This window comes from Nicotiana tabacum, chromosome 20 (genome assembly GCF_000715075.1).
Source record: "Nicotiana tabacum cultivar K326 chromosome 20, ASM71507v2, whole genome shotgun sequence".
In the NCBI taxonomy this organism is placed as follows: domain Eukaryota; kingdom Viridiplantae; phylum Streptophyta; class Magnoliopsida; order Solanales; family Solanaceae; genus Nicotiana; species Nicotiana tabacum.
This window is the reverse complement of record NC_134099.1, coordinates 163,052,066-163,075,706: the sequence shown is the minus strand read 5'-3', so window position 1 is coordinate 163,075,706 and position 23,641 is coordinate 163,052,066. Positions and strand designations below refer to the sequence as shown.

Here is a 23,641-nt window from a genome sequence, read left to right as displayed (position 1 = left end):
TTTGGGGAGGAAAAAGGGAAGAAAATAAATGCTGAGGTGTATGCTTATATGAATTTTTTGTTTGGAGAGTATCTAAAAAAGTATTCAACCGAATCTTGTCCTCAATCTCCATCTAGTTCTACTTCATCTAACAACACATCTAATACACCTAGTGGGAGTGTTATAAGTGCATCAAAAATAAGGACTAAGCTTAGCTTGAAGAAACAAAAGGAAGACAATGGAAGTGGGGGTGCTAAATCGGAGTTGGATAAATACATTAGTGAAGAACAAGAGCCTTTTAGTGAAGAATTTGATATCTTGAGTTGGTGGAAAACACATGCTCCTAGATTTCCTATTCTTTCGGAGTTGGCTCGTGATGTGTTGGCAATTCCAATTTCTAGTGTGGCGTCGGAATGCGCGTTTAGCACTGGTGGCCGTATTCTTGATTCATTTAGGAGTTCATTGACTACTAAATGTGTGCAAGCTCTTATTTGTGTTCAAGATTGGCTTAGAGAAGAGAAGAATCCTATTAGTGTTGAAGAAGACTTGAAGTATCTTGAGGAACTCGAGCTTGGTAAGCTTTAATATTTTGTGTGTATTTTAATTCAAAATAATATATCATGCTTTTTCATTTGTATGACATATTTGGTCGTATTATCTTTAGATATGGAAAATAATGGAAGCACTACTAGCATTGTTTGATGTATAGTTGCAACTTGCATCTTGAGTGGTAAGTTTAATACTCTATTTGTTTGGTGATAATGATATACTTAATATTTTGTAGTTTTGTTTTATTATCATCAAAATATAATATTCTAACTTATGATTTATATTTTTTTTAGGTTCAAGTGCAATCATGCCCCGTGCTACTGCTCAACGCTCCGATATTTGGGAATACTTTGTGGTGAAAGAAGATAACGGAGAAGTTCGCAAAGTAGAGTGCAAACATTGTGGTCAAGTATATAATGTTAATCCAAAGAGGAATGGAACAATTGGTTTAAGGAAGCATATTAAGCGTTGTCTTGCGCGTCTTCCTGGAATTCATGTTTAAGAATTAAGACTGTTTGTTGAGGGATGCCCTCTCTGTTTTTGTTGCACTATGTTTAACTGTTTAAGTGTTAAGACTGTTAAGACTGTTGCAGTTGGCCAGTTGCACTGTGTTTAAGTGTTAAGACTTTTTTTGTTGGACTGTGTTTTTATTGCACTGTGTTTAAGTGTTAAGTGTTAAGTTGTGTAATATGTAGTTGTGTACATATTCAATTGTGTACTGTGTTAAGTGTTAAGTTGTGTAATGTGTTGTGTAGTTGTGTACAGATTTTATTGTGTACCGTGTTAAGTGTTAAGTTGTGTAATGTGCAGTTGGTCAGTTGATTGCAGTATTGCACTGTGTTTAAGTTGTTTAATATAGTTGTGTAATGTGCATTGTGCAGTTGGCCAGCTTTTGCTTTTCACTTGTATACTGGCGTGCAGAATGCAGATTGTAATATTGTATAATATGATATACTGGCGTGCAGATTGTAAAGAACTTGTTGTCTTGTTCAGCTTTTGCTTTTCACTTATTCAATTGTGCATGTGCCATCAGCCATGTGCATTGTTATATATCGGAAAACAGATTTTTTCAGAGTGAAAATTTCAATTGTGCATGTGCACTGTTAGCATTGATTATTCATTGATTGTTAAACCGAAACCGTACCGAACCAAAATAAGAAATACCGAACCGTACCGAAATATTTTGGTATGGTATTTGGTATACACAATTGATAAACCGAATACCGAAATACCGAACCGAAATTCTTAAATACCGAACCGAAATACCGAACGCCCACCCCTAATGACAACATCGAGTCTAGGTAGGTTTGAACTAAAAACAACTTCTGTTAATGGACTAATGCGTGACACGATTTTAGCAGTGTTTTTTTGGTTTTCCACCCGGTATTCGGTACCGGTATTGGAGCTCAATTATATTCAGATTCGCACCGCGTAGGGCCCCATTCGGGGGGAAGCACTCCCTACCAAGGATTTTTCCATACCCGGGACTCGAGCCAGAGACCTCTGATTAAGGGAGGAACAGTCTCATCCACAGCACCACATCTTTGGTGGTGATTTTAGCCGTGTTGAATGAATGATTGATTTAGAATCAGACCAAATAACTTTAAAAGTGGTTATGGCATTAAATTTTTAAGAACGAACAACCTAACCAGAGTTATTATTCGGTAAGCGAATCAAATATTCAAATATAGTAACTCCATAATAATTTATTTGCACCAAAAGACTTGTGACAGTGACATCCCAAGTAATTTGCTGAGTCTTTTTTTCTCAAAATTTTTTAGTACTAAAAAGAGAATCCACTTTGTAGTTGCATTTGATTGTCTAGCTGTTATAATCTCTGAAGTCTTGATTCTTGTTACTGTATAACCAAGAAAGAAGTTCAATGCTACAGTGAAAGGTCAACATGTCTCCGCCCTTAAGTAGTAGCAAACATCATGTAACTTCGTGTAGTAAAACGACAGAAAGATGTTTATTAGAGATTTTATTATGGATACAATTGACGTTTATCTATGAGCAGGGAGTTCTTCACCAGTTAAGAAGGAATGGATGAGGGTTAGAGCTTCACTTGGCTTGTATAGAGGTACTAGATGACCAGCTCCTCTTACTGTCACGAACGTTAGCCCTTCGTACTCCACTATCCGTCCTGCCACCTGCATATTTACATACATTAACGTCTCTCGTTGTCCTCATTTTACCACTTGTTAGCTGTTACTATACATACTGACAATGCAAATAAATTTTACACTCTCGGTATACTTTTACCATGTTGTAACAAGCAACCTGAAAAATATCTGCTTTAGTTTTCTGGTTGCACTCCAGTAACCAAAGATTCTTAGCTTTTCGTGTACATATCAGCAACTTTCAATCGGTTAAATAGAAATCATATTTGTCTTGCTCGTGTTGTAATATTTTGTCCCACATTTACCACGTTGTAACCTGCCTTATTTTTCAGGTTACACTCCAGCAACCAAAGATACTTGGCTAGTTAGCTTTTCGTTTACATATCAATAACTCGTGCTTTAATGTTTTGTTGAACATTGCATTGTTTAAATAGTTTATAAACAACACAGCAACTACACCTTAGTCCCAAATGGTTATAAGATTGAAATACTGTTGACTCAACGAGCACTAATTTTATCGAGACAACTATCTTTAGAAGGAGGATAAGTTACCTACATCCGTTAATGGACTCCGACTGCATGTTCTGGTTCAGGTGGGGGCAGGGGGTCGCGACTGGGAGGAAGAGGAAACATGAAAATTTACCTTTTTCATGTTATCGCATGGTTTTCTGTTTGATCATTATTTAACTGTTATGAGTCAACAATTACGACAAGAACTGACCTGATGATTGTGGAACCACGAATGCCATTCGGACTTCAGAGTCAGATTAAGAGCTTCAATGCAGTATCGCGTCCCAATTACTGGTACTCGCCCATCTGCATCCCCACTTTTTGATAATAAAAAATACACGGGGTCACATGAATGTAAGCTTATAGAAAATGAGTATTAAAAGAAAATCAGGATGCATTTCAAGGAATCGCAAGGCATGATCCAATTTTGGACAGTAAAGAGAACTTAATAGGCAGACAAACTATACTTTGTTCAGCCAACATAATAAATTGTAGTCCCTAAACCATTAGATGCTGAGAGTTATATGGAGAGAGCGAGTCCTTTATAACTTAAGAATGTGAACATTTTCTGGCATGCATATGAATTACAACTAGGATACATGCAACTATAACTATAACAAGAACAAGAACAAGGGAAAAAGCAAAATAAAGACAGATAAAAAACTCAAATACCTAAAAATCCAAATCTTCAGGCCCCCTTGGATAAGCTTTTTGTATATTGGCAGGACAGAGAACACATTATAGTTGTACTTCTGGAACACTGGATCACTAATAAAGTACGTAACAGAAACCAAGTTAGTAAATAATAAACAAATATTGCAGGAAATTCGGGCAAAAATAACCATGACATGATTCCAGAATGTGAAGGAGAATTAAGCTGAAACTTGAACTTACCTGCAACTTTGCCATTTTACTCTAGTATGACGCCCTTCACTGTTTGCGTGGAGGGCAATTTGAACATCTAACCGATTGAAATACTCTTCAGTAAACGCAGTATAGCAGGGGTCATAACCCCCCGGAATTCGTTTCATCCTCCTGAATCCATAATTAAGTGCCTGCAACTAAGTACATCGTCAAAATCAAGCATAGTTTCAGGTCATGTTTGCCAAGTTTCTATTTGATTCGTGAAGATTGCATGTTGATTTCGAGCTATAAAATGAATAAGCTTGTAACAGTCTTTTGAGAAAAAAAGGAATATACAGTGAACAGATATGTCAGACAAGAACACTAATTGCAATACGCAATATTGTTATGTCTTTAGGCATAAGGAATGGCCTGCTCAAGGCTCAAAGACTATCAAGTATTTTATGCATACCGACTAAAATGCACTCATGTGATACAAGATCATTCTGAAACTTCGGGGTAGAATAATCACCTTGAGTTTAGAAGATTCATGTCCACTGACAGCAAGACTAGCAGAAGAAGAGGAACTCGTGTTCCGGAGACATTTGGGAGCATAAATGTTGTAGATGTCGATTTCTTCATATTTATCCCATACTACTTTCATCGCGGCGTTACATGCATCCGACCAGTTGGAGAGATTGAAATCACATACTTGTTTGGCCTTTTCATACTGTGAATCATAAATTACTGCATGGCTCCAAGCATATTCTAATATCCCTTTATAATCGTAGTAATCATTCGTCTCAGGATTTCCAACCTGCAAGTCATTGTATTAGATTAAATAGTGAATTTTGCAGTGATGTGCCATTGGGATAAGAACAATGATAGAGTATGGCATAAGTATGAACGCGAACTTACTATGAGACCTTTGAGATTAATATATGGATACTTTTTGCTGTCTTTATTTCTGTTGTACACGAGCTCTGCCAGTTGGGGCACGTAGTGTCCTATGATTACAAAAGAAATGAACATTTTTACGCACATTGGCATAGTCTTAAATCATTAAAATGAACGTTTATCGAAAAATTTATGTCACCTGCATACATTTTTACGCACATTGGCATAGTCTTAAATCATTAAGACGAAAGTTTATCGAAAGATTTATGTCACCTGCATAGCTCTCTCCTGATATGAAAAACTCGCGGTTCTTGAACTCGGGGAACCTTTCCAACCAATTCACCAGGAAATTGTAAGCATCTTCAGCTGTATCAAGCCAATTATGTTACTAAGTTAGCATAAACACTATACATGCACACTCTTCTTGGAAACGTATTTGCATTTCTCAGGTTGTAATTACCAGCAAAGTCGTCATCTAAGTTGGTTAAATCGGAGGATGTATTGGTGTATGAGAATCCCACCCCAACTGGAGACTCCAAAAACAGCAAATTGGCTTCTGCAGTTGAGATAACCACAAGAAAAATACTATCACACTCTTGTAGTTTAGATATTACTCTTCAGCTACTAAGCCTTGCAAAGCTGAAACTTCTATCAATTTGTCATTCTCTACTTTTGATTCTGTCTCAACAACAGAATATATAGAGTCAATATATTGTATATCATGTGGGTTCATCATAAACTGATAAATAATATAAGGTCAAATAGAGCATACAACAATAACATCATCCACAAGTCGGGTCTGAGAAGAGTAGAGTGTACGCAGACCCTATCCCCTACCTTACGAGGGTAGAGAGGTTGCTTACGATAGACCCTCGACTCAAGGAAAGATGAAAAAGAAGCAATAGCAATAATAGCAAGCAGTAAACAAAGGCACATAAGGTCAAAGTAGACTATAAATGAAATGAAATAAGATATGACCTTTATTCCAAGAATAACTGTTGAAGTCAAGACCAGCCCCATTGTTTTTAACTAGCAAAGGTCCTAACTCCACAGCAGCACCATATCCAACTGAAGAGCAACCAGGGCCTAATAGAGAAATCACACAAGTGAATGCTAAGAAACTAAAGCAATAAGTTGACAATAGTAACTAACGGCAGCCCGGTGCACAAGGCATTCCGCATTCACGCAGGGTCCGGGAAAGGCCGCACCCAAGGGGTGTGATGTAGAATGTAGACAGTCTATCCTAATGCAAGCATTAGTGGTTACTTTCACAGCTCGAACCATGACCTATAGGTCATACAGAGACAACTTTACCGTTGCTCCAAGACTCCCCTCCGGTTGACAATAGTAACTAAAGACAAAAAACACCCTTAGAGTAATCAATTCTCACATAACAATTCTTGCATAATTATTCATTTTATAATAATCCCAGTATTATTTTCACATGCATAAAATACTCTTGCATTATAATCCCTACATAACTACTAAACAAAGGGCAACCCGCCGCACTAAACTCCCGCTATGTGCGGGGTCCCGGAAGGGCTGGGCCACAAGGTTCTATTGTACGCAGATTTACTGTGCATTTCTGCACGAGACAGTTTCCACGACACGAACCCTGACCTCGTAATCACATGTTAGCAACTTTATCATGTCAGCAACTTTACCAATTATGCAGGGGAACCAAGAATTATGGTCATAGAGCCACAAAATCCAAGTACAACAAGAACAGAATTAATATCCAAACTTTCATATAAAAAAAGAAAAGGAGAAAATTGGGTTCACTTTTTATTAAAAGATATGAGAATTTACCACCATTAAGCCAAAGTAGGAGGGGTTTCTTGAAAGATTCAGACTGAGAAGGAAAAAACCAGTAAAAAAGAGCCCTTCCATTAGTTTTATTGACTGTAATATAACCAGAAAATTGTGAGACTTGTGGTGTAGTTGGTTGCCCAGGCAATTTTGTTACTTTGTCATCTTCTTGAGTTCTTGCAAAAACTTTATTCCAACAAATAAGGAACAAAAATATTAGAACTATGTTTCTGAAATTCTTTGGAATTGAAGTTTCCATTTCAGTTCTACTTTTCCTAGTACTGTGTGTCTGTGTGTGTTTTCTGAACTTTTAAGATAAAGTGATCTAAGTCTTGACTATTGGGTTGACTTTAATAATTGAATAGTCATAGCACCGCTGACATATTTGGTTAAAGTTTTTTTTAAAAATAAAGAATTTGAGTTTTGCGAAAATATATATGTATTCGTTCTTGTGTTTGAATATAAATTTTACTTGGAGAAATATTAAAATATTTGAAATAAAATTCGTATAGGTAAAAACTGTATTGCCCTAGATGTTACAGTAGACCATACTAATTTTTCATGATTAAATAATAATTTAAGGTGTGATTGTTATTAATTAATCATGATTTAAATCTCGTATGCGAACACATGTATCATGTAAGTGATGTAACCATTGGGCTAGTGTGTAAAATCCACATGTATCATAAACAAGTTTGTTAACATTAACTAGTACTAGTATTAGTACTCGTGCGATGCACGGATAAACTCTTAAATATATTACTCATCAAACTTGTGAAATATTTTATTAAGGTACATTAGACATTTTTCTTAAATTTCAATTGTCAACGCAATGAACCTAATAACAACCTTTCTAATAAAAGGAAAAAAATCATTTAGTCACAAAATAACTTGTTTGTAATCTTCTCTTTTCTCCGGAGCTTCATGAATATTGCCATTTGCCATTTGCCCCCTTCTTCAATTGACATTTGGATATGAGCTATACTTCGCTTATTTTTCTTTATTATATTTTTTTTTTATCAAAGTTGATGCAGTGTTCTATGAACTAATTGTTCACCTTTTTCATAATTGTCAAACTTGATACAAATTTTCTCTTCAATCTCGAAACCCTCTTGGCAAGCTAATTGACAACTCATATGTTCTTCATTTAATAAGTCACTCGCTCAAACTTATAAGAAAATAATATTTTATCCATTCTTATATTTGTCCAAACGGGTGGAAAAGGCCAGTATGGGTTAACTAAAGTCTAGGAAAATGAATCATATTCTAATGTGATTTCTATGAATTATTTTTTCATAAAAACAAATAAAAGAGATAAATTTGGATTTTGTGAAGAAAAGAGATAAAATTTATTACCTCACAGCAAAGGGGCAATATTCCTGAAGGCATTGATCGAAATTCTTTTATCATGATTCTTATTTAAATATAATTTGATAACCACCTTTACTGTCCAAATTGAAGAAAATATTAATAATACCGGAAATAACATATGTTTTTCTCTCTTTCTCTGACGTTGTTCCATAAATCAACTACTTTCTACTCCAAGTTCCTATAAGATTTGCAATATGGCAAACTAATTGGCGTTCATCTGTATCCCTATACTAATTTAGTGTTACAAAGGTACTAAATTAAGCAAGAAAAACATTGATGAGAAGGCAAGGGAAAAAAGCATCAATACTGCATTTTTTTCTCTCGAAACACTCTTATATGATTGTTTAATTATATTTGTTGAAAATGGGGATTCTAACTCACCATGCCACAGTGATCTTTTTCTTTTACTTATTATTATTGGACTTTTGGTCCAAAACACGTTCGGAAAGGATTTTCCCCTTCCATTTTTACCACAATGTCAATAAAATATTTCATACCTTTTCTCTTACCTATATTAACTCAAAGCATTAACTTAAAAATTTGGAACATCTGTCTAAAAGGAAAAGGTATTTGCATAGATTGTACTTAAAACAATAATAAAGAAGATAGATTATTTTAATATAATACAAATCTATATTATATTAGGTTTAATACTATTTGCTTATGTTCTTTTTTTTTTTTAATTAATGCTTGCTTTATTTTCTCACTTTGAAGGAAACCATGAATATTCATTTCCTTATATTCTTTTCGCTAATTAATGGTTAATTTATTTATTTACTTTAAAGGAAATCGTGAATATTATTTGTCATATAATATTACTCTAAATATAGTCACGGACAACTCTAATATGCAATTCCTAAGGAAATATTTTCTTTTCAATTATTAATTAAATGCAAAAGAATATCAATTAGTAAATTTTTAATATTATACAAATATAATCCAACAAATAGATTCTTTAAAAATGCCCAAATATTTACGCCATTTGGCATAACCATATGCTTCATTACCCACCTTTTAATATAATATAGATATAAATTTTTATTATTTTTTATTTTTCATAAATAAAATTTCAATTTCGTGATATTATCCATAGTTTGAGCATTCTCATCATAGTTTTAAGAACTTTCTAATCTCAAACTCAAATAGTCTTTCCCTTTCATTTCTAATAGTAAATTTTTAATAATTGAACGTAATTTTGCTATTTTTATTAAATCTAATATATAGTCTTATTGCGTTTTGTGTGACTTTTCATTACTTGTAACTTTATTTAATATCATTATCAACTACTATTCTTTAATATAATATATAATTTCTCAATCATAAAATAAATATTTATTTGAAAAATATTGCTTGAAAATTTTAAATTATTTTAATTTTAATAATATTTAAGTATTGTATATTTACTTTATTTTATTTTCTAAATGTATGATTTATAAATATCCTCATATTATCTCTAATTTATTTTATTATTCAATATTTTTAGTTTTTAATTTTATCTATTAGACTTGAGTTACGTGAACTTATCTATATTATGCCTTTTCTTATCACAATATCAAAAAAACTTTCATCTCAAATTTAAATTAGTGTTACCTTTTTTCTCTATGATAAAAAATCTGAATTTTTATTTTTTCTCTATTTTTTTTTTTTGATATTATATTATTCAATTCCTAATATTATTACACTGTCATGTGGATCTTTATTAGCTTGTTTGAATTTAATACATATTTCTACCACACTCAATCTATATAATATATATAAAAATTGAATAACTTTCTCATCTCAAATTCAAGTAAGTTTTATTATTCTATTTTCTAAATTGGATCGTATTTTTCAAAAATATATGTCCTGCTTTCAAACTTAAACTAACTGCACTCAATTCAAATATTAATCATACAAAAAAAATCTTAATTGTTTGAACATATTATATCTTGATGTTGTCGTAATATTTACGTATAAAATATTTGTTTGCCCGGTTTATCAATATTAATATGACTTTATTATTCTTGTTATTAAAATAATTTTTGCTAATTATTTAATTTTTTCTTACTTTATAAATAATTTGCATACTTTATGTAAGATCTTATTTTGCTTCTTGAATTTATTTAATTTTAAACTTAATAAATCTTTAAAACTTTAAGTAAATTTTAGTTTTATTTTATATTTTAACTTACTCCAAAATATAAATAGTCATAGGTTATCTCAATTTACGTATATTTATATTTTTTATTATAGTTTTTAATTAATTTTTTACCTCGATATTTCTAACTAACATAGAAGAAAATCTATGATTGGATCAATATATAGATACAAATATACATATAAATATAAATATAGATATAGATATATAAATTAGATTTGTCTAAGATATATTTAGATTGTATAAGATTCATTAAACTACTTCCATTAATTATGTTTTCATTTATAATTTCTAATTATTAATGTTGTCCTAAAATTGCCAAGTGGCTTTATTTTAGCTTGCCACTTGGCTTAACCAAAATGCATACTACTCTCCTTTTAATATAATACTAGTATTAGTACCTGCACGATGCGCGGACATAAATCATGTCGGATTGTGATTTGGATTATTTGAATTATGTATAAATAACTTTAAAATACAAACCTTCTAGATAAAATTTATAGATAATCATTAGATATTAATTAAGAAACAAGACATGAAACCATTTCGCAAATCTCATATTGGATAACCTGTTTTCTTTTTCTATATTTATATAATCCAATAGGTTAATTTTAGTACTTGAATTTCATTTCGTTATCAATATTAAAAATTACTAACTATGTCATGTGGTGATTTGTCTCGTTTAAACATATTAAATTATATTATTTTAATAAAATTCTCAGTATTAGTTTATTTTTTTTGTCTAAAGCTTAAATAAGTCTTATTCTTTTAAATTTTACACAATTGTTTTTGTTCTTTGCTTATAATTATTAAATTATTTATTATTTAATATTATTATACTTTCATGTGAGTTTTTCGGCTTACTAATTGACTTAATATTTTTCTTATTATCCTTTTAATAATTATCGATAAATATTATTTTTTTATTCTTGAAATTTAAAATATTTTACGCTTTTATCCTCTTACTCGAAACTATTTTACTATTTAAATCTATAAATAATATTTTGGAAAATTATTCAATTATTTAATTTATTTTATTTTAAGTTAATTTAATATATTCTCACATTATATCTATTTTATTTTCTTTATACAGTCTCTTCCCTACTAAGAAATTTTTAATTAATATTTTACCTGTAATCAAAATAATATCATATTTGACTTTAAGTTGTAACTTTGATTAGTATAAAATATTAATATATAAGTTCCTTGATTATTATATTCCAAATCTATTAAGTTTTTTATATTTATTTTTTGTATTACATGCAATAAAAAAAATCTCTTTTAGTTTCAAGATACAAAATTTGACTTTTAATTTTAGTCAATAAAATTACTTATATTAGATATTTATTTTATATTTTTTAAATTTTAATTCTTATCTAGTAAGACTTTAATTTTTGGTGGTCATATCCATAGTTTGAGCATTCTCATCATCAATTTAAGAACTTTCTAATATTAAGCAAAATAGTCTTTTCCTTTCATTTCTAATATTTAATTTTTAATTATTTTTTTACTTTTGCTATTATGTTATCAAATATATGATATTATCACAGTTTTATACGACTTTTAATTAATTTGCCACTTTATTTAGTATTATTATCAATTACTATCCTTTAATATAATATAGATAAATTTAGAAATATTTTAATCTTAAAATAAATATCTATTTTATTTTAAAAATATTGCTTGAATTCTTAATTTTTTAAAATTTATCAATAGTATTTTTAAGTATTTTATTTCACTTTATTTTATTTTCTAAACTAATTCTTAGCATAAATATTCTCACACTATTTTTAATATTTTTAAGTTCTTATTTTATCTGTTAGACATAAGTTGTGTGGTATTATCCACAATATCATCTTTCTTATCTTAATAGATAAATGACAACTTTCTCATCTCAAATTTAAATAATTTTTATCATTTTTCTTTATGATGAAAGTTTTGATTAATTTCTCTCTATTTATTCCTTATTTTTGCTATTCTATTATTCAATACATAATATTATTACATTGTTATGTGGCTTTCATTAGCTTGTTTAATTTAATATCTATTTCTACCACACTCATTTTACTTTTAATCAAAAAAGTTAATTTCTTATTTGTTTGAATACATTATATCCAATGATAATATTTTCACTATCATTTTATTTCTCCATGTACTATTTCTAAAAATAATAAAATTATGAAATGAAAGAAAGCAGATCAAGTGGTTAGTTAATAATTATATTTGGAAAGCTATCAAAATTTATTTAGTATATGAATGTGAGTCAATTTTAATTGATTTCCACCATAAATTAAATTTGATCAAATCTAAGTTGTTTTAATCCTTATTAAATTTGTCTAAAAATCTATTTAGATTATGTCTTAAAAATACTAAGTAAAAATATTTCTATTTAGATTATTTCTCTATGTACTATTTCTAAGTGACATTTTCTGAATATGCCACTTGGCTTAATGTCATGCCTCACTATATTCCTTTTAATATAATATATATATATATATATATATATATATATATATATATATATATATATATATATATATAATATTTTAGTTTTTTCTTATCTTATAAATAATTTTATACTTTACGTAAGATCTTATTTTACTGCTAGAATTTTTTAAATTTTTGAAGTCAATAAATCTTTAATATCTTAAGTAAGTTTTATTTTATATTTAAACTTACTTCAAAGTATAAATAGTCATAGGTTATCTCAATTTACGTCTTTCTATATTTTTTATTTTTTTCTATTTTAGTTTTTTAATTAATTTTTTACCTCCATATTTCTAGCTAATTTAGAAGAAAATCTATGAGTGGATCAATATATATATGTATGTATGTATAAAGAGAGAGAGATTAGATTTGTCTAAGATATATTTGGATTATGTATAAGATTCATTAAACTACTTCCTTTAATTATGTTTCCATTTATAATTTCTAATAATTAATGTTGTCCTACAATTGCCAAGTGGCTTCATTTTAGCTTGTCACTTGGCTTAACCACAATGCATACTACTCTCCTTTTAATATAATATACTAGTATTAGTACTCGCACGGTGCGCGGACACAAATTATGTCAAATTGTAATCTATGTTGTTTGAATTAGGTGCAAATAATCTTAAAATATAAACCTTTCATATAAAAATTATATAACATTAGATATTAATTTTGAAGCAAGATATGAAATTATTATTCAAATCTCGTAGTAGACAACTTTTATTTTATTTGTAGCAACCTAATCCCTTGATTTTAGTACTTGTATTTCGTTTCGGTGTCAATATTAAAAAATACTAAATATGTCATGTTGTGATCTGTGTTGTTTGAGCACATTATATCATATTATTTTAAGAAAATTCTTATTATCACTTTGTTTTTGACTGAAAGTCAAATATGTCTTATTCATCACATCATTTTATGCAAATTCTTTTTTATTTTTGTTCTTTTCTTATAGTTATTGTATTATTTATTATTTAATATTATTATACTATCATATAATTTTTTATTAGCTTAATAATTTAATTAATATCTTGCTTATTATCTTTTTAATAGTCTTTAATAAATATAAATATTTTATTCTTGAAATTTGGTATATTTTTATGCTTGTATCCTCTTATTCGGAATTTTTTAATCATTTAAATTTATCAGTAATATTTTTAAATATAATTTAATTATTTAATTTATTTATTTTTCAATTAATTTAAAGTATAAATCACACTACCTTTATTTTTTTATACATCTCTTCCCTACTATATTTTAAATAGTTTTTATATTAATATTTACCTATAACCAAAATAATATCATATTTTATTTTAAATTATAATTTTGAATTAGTCTAAAATATTAATACATAAGTTATTTGATTATTACGTTCCAAATATATTTAGTTCTCTTATAATTATTTTTGTATTAGATGCAGTTAAATTTTCTTTTCTTTTTAGCTTTAAGATACAAATTTTATTTTTAATTTTCATTAGTAAAATTACCTATATTAGAAATTAATTTATATTTTTAAAATTTTAATTTAATCATAGAAAAATATTTCTTAATTGTTTGAATACATTATATCTAAATGTTGTAGTAATATTTTTACTGTTTTATTTCTTTACATGACATTTCAAAAATAAAAAAAAAAATCTCATCTTAAATTTAAATAATTCTTATCATTCTATGTTGTAAATTGGACCGCATTTTCAAAATATTATGCTATGCTTTCAAACTTAAACTATCTGCACTCAATTCAGATATTAATCATAGGAAAATATTTTCTTAATTGTTTGAACACATTATATCTAAATGTTGTAGTAATATTTTCACTGTCATTTTATTTCTTTATGTAAATTATTTTCTTTTTTAGTTTTAAGATTAAAATTTAATTTCTAATTTTCATTAGTACCTATATTATGTATTTTTAAATATGTATTTGTTTTTTTATTTTTCATAAATAAAACTTCAATTTCGTGGTATTCTCCATAGTTTGAGCATTCTCAACATAGTTTTAAGAACTTTCTAATCTCAAATTCAAATAGTCTTTCCCTTTCTTTCTAATAGTAAATTTGTAATAATTTAATATAATTTTTCTATTTTTTAATCTAATATATAGTTTTATTACATTTTATGTGGCTTTTCATTAATTTTTAACTTTATTTAACATCATTATCACTACTATTCTTTATATAATATAGATAAATATATATAAATTTTTGTAATCATAAAATAAATATTTATTTTGTTTTAAAAATATTTCTCGAAAATTTTAAATTTTTTAAGTTTTAATAATATTTTTAAGTATTGTATATATACATCTATTTTATTTTCTTAACTTATGATTTACAAATTTCCTCACATTATCTCTAATTTATTTTTATTATTCAATATTTTAGTTTTTGAATTTATCTATTAGACTTGAGTTATGTAGACTTATCCATATTATGACTTTTCTCATCATAATATAAAAAACTTTCTCATCTCAAATTTAAATAAATTTTACCCTTTTCTCCATGATAAAAAATCTGAATTTTTATTTTTTCTCTATTCATTAATATATATAAATATTTGTAATCATAAAATAAATATTTATTTTGTTTTTAAAACATTTCTCGAAAATTTTAAATTTTTTAAGTATTGTATATTTACATTTATTTTATTTTCTAAACTTATGATTTACAAATTTCCTCACATTATCTCTAATTTATTTTTATTATTCAATATTTTAGTTTTTGATTTTATCTATTAGACTTGAGTTATGTGGACTTATCCATATTATGACTTTTCTTATCATAATATAAAAAAATTTCTCATCTCAAATTTAAATAAGTTTTACCCTTTTCTCTATGATAAAAAATCTGAATTTTAATTTTTTTCTCTATTTATTCTTTATTTTTAATATTATATTATTCAATAACTAATATTATTACATTGTCATGTGAATTTTATTAGCTTGTTTGAATTTAATATCTATTTCTACCACACTCATTCTAATATAATATTGATAAAAATTTAAAAACTTTCTCATCTCAAATTTATTATTATTCTATTTTCTAATTTGGACCGTATTTTAAAAAAGTATGTTATGCTTTCAAATTTAAAATAACTGCACTCAATTCAAATATTAATCATAGAAAAATATTTTCTTAATTATTTGAACACATTATATCTAAATATTGCAGTAATATTTACGTATAAAATATTCGTTTGCATGATTTATCAATATTAATATGACTTTGTTATTCTTGTTATTAAACTATTTTTTCTTGATTATTTAATTTTTTTACCTTATAAATAATTTGTATACTTTATGTAAGATCTTAATTTGCTGCTTGACTTTGTTTAATTTTTAAACTCAATAAATTTTTAATATCGTAAGTAAATTTTAGTTTTATTTTATAGCTCCAAAGTACAAATAGTCATAGCTTATCTCAATTTATGTCTTTCTATATTTTTTTATATTTTTTTTATTCTAGTTTTTTAATTAATTTTTTACCTCCATATTTCTAGCTAATATAGAAGAAAATCTATGAGTGAATCAATATATATATATATATATATATATATATATATATATATATATATAAAGATTGGATTTGTCTAAGATCTATTTGGATTATGTATAAGATTTATTAAAATTACTTTCATTAATTATGTTTCCATTTATAATTTTTAATTATTAATGTGGTCCTAAAATTGCCAAGTGACATCATGTTAGCTTGCCACTTGGCTTAACCACAATGCATACTACTCTCCTTTTAATATAATATAGATAGATTTTTTTAATTTTTGAAGTCAATAAATCTTTAATATCTTAAGTAAGTTTTATTTTATATTTAAACTTACTTCAAAGTATAAATAGTCATAAGTTATCTCAATTTACGTCTTTCTATATTTTTTATTTTTTTCTATTTCAGTTTTTAATTAATTTTTTACCTCCATATTTCTAGCTAATTTAGAAAAAAATCTATGAGTGGATATATATATATATATATATATATATATATATATATATATATATATATATATATATATATATATATATATATATGAGAGAGAGAGAGAGAGAGAGAGAGAGAGATTAGATTTGTCTAAGATATATTTGGATTATGTATAAGATTAAATTACTTCCTTTAATTATGTTTCCATTTATAATTTCTAATAATTAATGTTGTCCTACAATTGCCAAGTGACTTTTCATTTTAGCTTGCCACTTGGCTTAACCACAATGCATACTACTCTACTTTTAATATAATATAGATATAGATATAGATGTTAAATATATATATATATATATAAGTTTTTTCTTATCTTATAAATAATTTTATACTTTACGTAAGATCTTATTTTACTGCTAGAAGTTTTTAAATTTTTGAAGTCAATAAATCTTTAATATCTTAAGTAAGTTTTATTTTATATTTAAACTTACTTCAAAGTATAAATAGTCATAGGTTATCTCAATTTACGTCTTTCTATATTTTTTATTTTTTTCTATTTTAGTTTTTTAATTAATTTTTTACCTCTATATTTCTAGCTAATTTAGAAGAAAATCTATGAGTGGATCAATATATATAAAGAGAGAGAGAGAGAGAGAGATTAGATTTGTCTAAGATATATTTAGATTATGTATAAGATTCATTAAACTACTTACTTTAATTATGTTTTCATTTATATATATGTATAGAGATTAGATTTGTCTAAGATATATTTGGATTATGTATAAGATTCATTAAACTACTTCATTTAATTATGTTTCCATTTATAATTTCTAATAATTAATGTTGTCCTACAATTGCCAAGTGGCTTCATTTTAGCTTGCCACTTGGCTTAACCACAATGCATACTACTCTCCTTTTAATATAATATAGATTTTTTTAATTTTTGAAGTCAATAAATCTTTATATCTTAAGTAAGTTTTATTTTATATTTAAACTTACTTCAAAGTATAAATAGTCATAAGTTATCTCAATTTACGTCTTTCTATATTTTTTATTTTTTTCTATTTCAGTTTTTAATTAATTTTTTACCTCCATATTTCTAGCTAATTTAGAAGAAAATCTATGAGTGTATATATATATATATATATATATATATGTGTGTGTGTGTGTGTGTGTGTGTATGTATGTATAAAGAGAGAGAGAGAGATTAGATTTGTCTAAGATATATTTGGATTATGTATAAGATTCATTAAACTACTTCCTTTAATTATGTTTTCATTTATCATTTCTAATAATTAATGTTGTCCTACAATTGCCAAGTAGCTTTATTTTAGCTTGCCACTTGACTTAACCACAATGCATACTACTCTCCTTTTAATATAATATAGATTTCCGAAACATTAAAGTTGAAATAATGTATAAAATTATAAAACAAGTATGAAATCTATATATAATAAAAGGAGAGACAGAAGCATCATATCAACACAAGTGGTTTGACCAGAAAAAGTCATATGGCATAATTAAGACAAAACAAACCAACTTTCTAATTAAAAAATCTTCTCAATTTTAAATTTTGAATTAATTGGTTAATGTAGAAGTTTAAATTAGTTTCAAACCTATTATCTAGAGTAACTAGAGTAATAGATTCCACTACTTACAACTGCTAATTGTGGTTTCTCCTACGAAAGGTAGTTGTTCCCACTACCTGCAGATAATCTAATCTAATAATTTTAAAAATTGAAAATCTAATATGTAAAATGTTTTAAAAGGTAGTTCCTATCTTAAAATTTTGGCCAAATATAGTAAAAAATATAAATTATTGAAGTGTTGTTATATAGGACATATCCTATAACATAACATAATAATCGGTTTCGAGAAAATTTGGCTTTTATAGTGAATGAATGTTATATACGAATGTTACTATAGAAAGGTTTGACTGTAACAAATGTTATGGGCGTTAGAATCAGACACACGCTTGACGATTACAATGACATTTGGAAGATATAACACACAAATTAGAAATATGAATGAGAAGAAAAACTTAAGAAGCTTTTGTTTCCTTTTTAACCGCCTAACACTGGTGGACAAAGTTGCTCCGTACCTGTGCTGGTATAAGATAGCAGGTACGCGGTTGAATTAGTCGAGGTACGCCATACAATAAATGGAACAAACTAAAATTCGAACAGCACAATTCACAACCAATAAACTCGATAGTTATATTCCTCACCAAAAATTACAAGGAACTGAATGTTTGAAAGGGAAATTACTGGAAATTGACATAGAAGAAGGAGATGAGAAACTAGAAGAAGGGGATGAGAATTACAGACTTCACATAACAAAATTGCCTGCCTAATACACTATTCTTTCTGTTATTTATACTAACTTTGCACCAGTCCTCTTCACGCTTTTCCCCCCTTGCCTTGCACCACAAAAGTCGCTAACTTCTTTGAAGGCTGCCTTACGCGTTTGCTTCTCCTCAAAACAAACTGATATGGAATCACGTGGGCCTCTGCTGAGTCAGCATCCACGCCAGCATCCACGTTGGTTGTATCATTCACAACAATACTCCCCTCCTGGAAAAGAACCTTGTCCTCAAGGTTCTGTGACGAGGACTCAGCTGGTTGAGCAAAATCAGACAAGTCTAGGGGCGTAATCTGGGACTCAGGTGTGCCAATGCAGCGTTTGAGCATTGAGACATGGAACACAGGGTGTATACGGGCAGAGTCAGGAAGATGGAGCTTATAGGCCACCTCGCCAATGCGTTTGACCACTTTGTAGGGACCAAAATAACGACGGCCTAGCTTTGGATGTTGGTGATTGCGCACAGTATTTTGGCGATATGGTTTGAGTTTGACAAAGACCCAATCATCAGGAACAAAGGTGAGTTCCGTGCGATGTTTGTCAGCCACCTTCTTTATACGAATTTGAGCCTTCATCAGATTATGCTTGAGAAGTTCAATGACCTCATCTCGGTCAACCATGCACGCCTCAACTAGATCATTAGTACTGCTCCCCAAAATATATCTTGCAATTGTAGGTGGTTTCCTGCCATAAAGGGCCTGCAATGGCGTCATACTAGCTGAAGACTGAAAAGAAGTGTTGTACCAATACTCAGCCCACGGGAGCATGGCCACCCACCGATGAGGAGCATCAGCTACGAAGCATCGTAGGTACTGCTCGACGCACTTGTTCAATGCCTCCGACTGCCTATCAGTCTGAGGGTGATAAGTCGTACTCATAGCAAGTGTTGTGCCCTGCTGCCTGTTAAGTTCCTTCCAGGATGAGTGAAGGAAGCGTGGATCTCGATTATATATAATTGTTCTAGGTGGTCCATGAAGGCGGATGACATCCACAATAAAGGCTTGCGCGACTGTATGAGTTGAAAATGTGGAACTTAGAGGAATGAGATGGCCATACTTCGTCAACCTATCCACCACAGTCATGATGGTGGACTTCCCCTTCACATGCGGAAGGCAGGTAATAAAATCCATGGCTATGTCATCAAAGGCTAAGTCCGGAATGGGAAGAGGCTGCAATAGACCTGCTGGTGAGTGTGTGGTGTCCTTCATGTGCTGGCAAACCTGACAAGCAGCAACAAAACTTTGTACATCCTTGCGCATTTGTTTCCAGAAGAAGTTCGACGCTACACGATGGTATGTCCGGGCGATGCCGGCATATCCCCCAAGTGCAGTGTTGTGGAACTCAGCCAATAGAACTTGGCGTAGTGGAGAAGCAGAAGGTATCACTATTCTGCCTCGGTAGAACAAGATGTCATCACGAAAAGCATATCCACCAAGTGTCTCAGGTTGCTCTGCCGGTCCCTTTTGCAAGTGTAGTAGCTCAGGATCACTTCTATTCAAGGTCCGTAGTTCATGCTCAAGTTCATAACGTTGGGACGAGATAATGAATAGAGCAGCCTCTGGTGCGCGAGATAAAGAATCTGCAGCCTGCTTCAGTCGTCCAGGGCGATAAACAATCTGAAAATCATACCCCACTAACTTTGTAAGCCACTTCTGCTGCTCCGGGGTTTGAATGGTTTGATTAGTCAGGCTCCGCAAGGACTGCTGATCGGTATAAATGGTGAACCTCCTACCAAGCAAGTATTGTCGCCATTTTCCTACTGCTTGTGTAATGGCATACATTTCGCGATGATAAGTGGAGGCTCCTTATATTAGAGTGCTCAATTTTTGACTAAAATAAGCGATGGGGTGTCCATTTTGTGACAAGACAGCCCCTATGCCTTGGCCCGAAGCATCTGTTTCTAGCTCAAATTCCTTGGAGAAATCTGGCAAGGTCAGTACTGGCGTGGCACTAAGTTTGGCCTTTAATGTTTCAAAAGCAGCTTGCGGAGGTACTCCACACAAATGCATCCTTCCTTAATAAATCTGTCAGTGGCCCCGCTATAGCAGCATAGTGATGGATAAAGCGCCTGTAATACCCCGCAAGACCAAGGAAACTGCGCACCTCCTTGACATTCTTGGGCACGGGCCACTGCTGAATAATGATTATCTTATTGGGATCTACACTCAGTCCCCTACTAGACAGAACATGCCCAAGATATTCCACTGTGGTCTGTCCGAACATACACTTAGCTCGCTTGGTAACCAATTGGTGTAGACGGAGCAAGGATAAAACTGAACGCAGATGTTCCAAATGAGCCTCCCACGATGGACTGTAGATCAAGATGTCGTCGAAAAAGACTAGGACAAATTTGCGGAGGTGCGGACGAAAGATTTCATTCATCGTAGCTTGGAAAGTGGAGGGTGCATTAGAAAGGCCAAAAGGCATTACTAAGAACTCGTAATGGCCTTCATGTGTGCGAAACGCAGTCTTGGCCACATCTTCCTGTCGTACCCTGATCTGGTGATACCCAGATAGCAGATCCAGCTTGGAAAAATAAACCGCGCCATTCAATTCATCATAAAGCTCATCAATCGTCGGTATAGGGAACCTATCCCTTACAGTTACTGCATTAAGAGCTCGATAATCGACACAAAATCTCCAGGTTCCATCCTTCTTGCGTACTAGGAGAACTGGAGAAGAGAAAGGACTGGTACTCGCCCTTATTACTCCATCTTTGAGCATATCCGACACCAATTGTTCCATAACATGTTTCTGAAAGTATGGATACCTATATGGTTTAACATTTATCGGACCAGCCCCAGGATCCAAGTGTATCGCATGGTCCTATGGCCTGCTAGGAGGCAACCCATGAGGCTTCTAGAAGACTTCACAAAATGAATCTAAGAGCTGGTGCAGTTCAGGGGGCAACAGATTTGCTGGTGGCGGTGCTGGTGGAATTTGATTTACAGTGGAAGTAGGAACATCTGATGGTACCACTTGTAAACAAAAATATGAGGAAATGGCATCTGTAGCTGTGTACCGTCTCAAGCTATGCAATTGGACTGGTTGTGCTTCCACTGGCTCCCCACTCTTCCAACTGACAACGACTACATTGAGCGTGAATTCAAATAGACGATCAGCATAGTCAGTCACCACCCGCCCCAAGGTAGCTAGCCAAGAAACACCGAGGACCACGTCTGCTCCATGAACGGCCAGCAAATACAAGTCCAAGACGAAAACACTTCCTTGAACAAACAATGATACTTGGCATGCAACACTATTGCAGGGCAGTCGCTGGCCGCTTCCCACCACCACCGAGAAGGTGGGTACCTCGGTGATCGGTAACTGTAGGAATTTTGCGGCCCTTGCTTGAACAAAATTATGGGTGCTGCCACCATCGACTAACACCTTGACTGCTGATCCATTCACCTGTCCGGTAAAACGAAGAGTGGTACCCGAACTACCACCGGTGAGCATGGTAAGAAATAGCGGAATGCTCCTGTACCTCCAAACATTGCAGCTCCTCGGCCAAAAAATGATGCTGGAAACAAATATTTCCAGCATCATTGGATCAATATCGGATCCATCAGTGAGAAGCATCAATTGGGGAGGAACCTTGCACTTGTGGCCAGCAGTATACTTCTCATCACAATTGTAGCACAGACCCTGCTCACGTCAGCTCTGGAGTTCAGTATGAGTCAATCGTTTTAGGGGTGGCCGGTTGGGTGTTTGAGGAGTCAAAATGGTGGACACATGAGTCGTGGGTGTTCTGTGAAATGACGATGGGCTAGGGTTCGGTAATAATGAGGGTGTTTTGTTGGCAAACGCAGGTTGGGACGGTCCTTTTTCACTAAGAATCCGCTGCTCATGGATGTGGGCTAAATTTAATGCATCCTCATACGTAGTGGGCTGATGGGCCAAAACCGAGTTCTTAATGTCATCACGCAGCCCAGAGATAAACAGACGGGCCATGAGCCTATCAGAGATGTCATCAGTCTCGTTCGCCACCTTCTCAAAACGACTCTGCAACTCCGAAACAGTGGTTATTTGTCGGAGCTTAGCCAGCCGTCCCTCAGCCGATTCAAGCCCCTTTGGAAGGAAACGAATGTGTACCTTCTCTGCAAAATGTGCCCATCCTGCTAGCTGCTTATTCCGAAACAACCAGCAGTACCATTCTAAAGCTTCGCCGTCGAGGTGAAACGATGCTATAGTGAGCTTCTCATCTTCCGCAATTCCATATTGATCAAAATAGCGCTCCGCTTGAAACAACCAGGCTTCCGAATTCTCACCACAAAAGCGGCCGAATTCCATAGGCTTGTGGCGGAGGGTGGTTGTCGCCGGTTCTCGTCCTGCTGGCAGTCTGTTACCAACAACCTCCATGAGAAGACCACGAATTTCAGAGAGTTCCTTAAACACTGAGTCCTTGACTTCCTGAACCGAATTATCGACTAAAGCCTTGAGTAACTTTTGGTCCTCCATGAATGACCTCTGGATGAAAGGACCAATGGAACAAACTAAAATTCGAACAACACAATTCACAACCAATAAACTCGATAGTTATATTCCTCACCAAAAATTACAAGGAACTGAATGCTTGAAAGGGAAATTACTGGAAATTGACATAGAAGAAGGAGATGAGAAACTAGAAGAAGGGGATGAGAATTACA

At 31.2% G+C, this 23,641-nt stretch overlaps 1 protein-coding gene and 1 long non-coding RNA gene across 3 annotated transcripts; one reads left to right on the top strand and one right to left on the bottom strand.

Annotated features, from left to right (window-relative positions):
* The first annotated feature begins 461 nt into the window (after window positions 1-461).
* LOC142174736 (uncharacterized) lies at window positions 462-1,115 on the top strand. Its single transcript, XR_012703781.1, has 3 exons — window positions 462-553; window positions 644-709; window positions 822-1,115. It is a non-coding gene; the product is annotated as an uncharacterized LOC142174736 (long non-coding RNA).
* A 1,235-nt stretch (window positions 1,116-2,350) lies between these two features.
* LOC107779028 (serine carboxypeptidase-like 26) lies at window positions 2,351-7,015 on the bottom strand. 2 transcript variants are annotated; one of them, XM_016599366.2, is made up of 10 exons: window positions 6,708-7,015; window positions 5,877-5,984; window positions 5,359-5,454; window positions 5,172-5,264; window positions 4,920-5,008; window positions 4,534-4,818; window positions 4,053-4,219; window positions 3,831-3,926; window positions 3,370-3,475; window positions 2,351-2,678 (listed from the first exon to the last, which is right to left on the bottom strand). In XM_016599366.2, exons 1-10 carry the CDS (start codon window positions 6,964-6,966, stop codon window positions 2,532-2,534), a joined length of 1,446 nt encoding a protein of 481 aa, XP_016454852.1. In that variant the 5' UTR covers window positions 6,967-7,015; the 3' UTR covers window positions 2,351-2,531. The 2 variants fall into 2 exon arrangements, with proteins under 2 accessions (XP_016454852.1, XP_016454853.1); XM_016599367.2 differs by having other exon boundaries at window positions 4,053-4,213.
* Window positions 7,016-23,641: the final 16,626 nt, after the last annotated feature.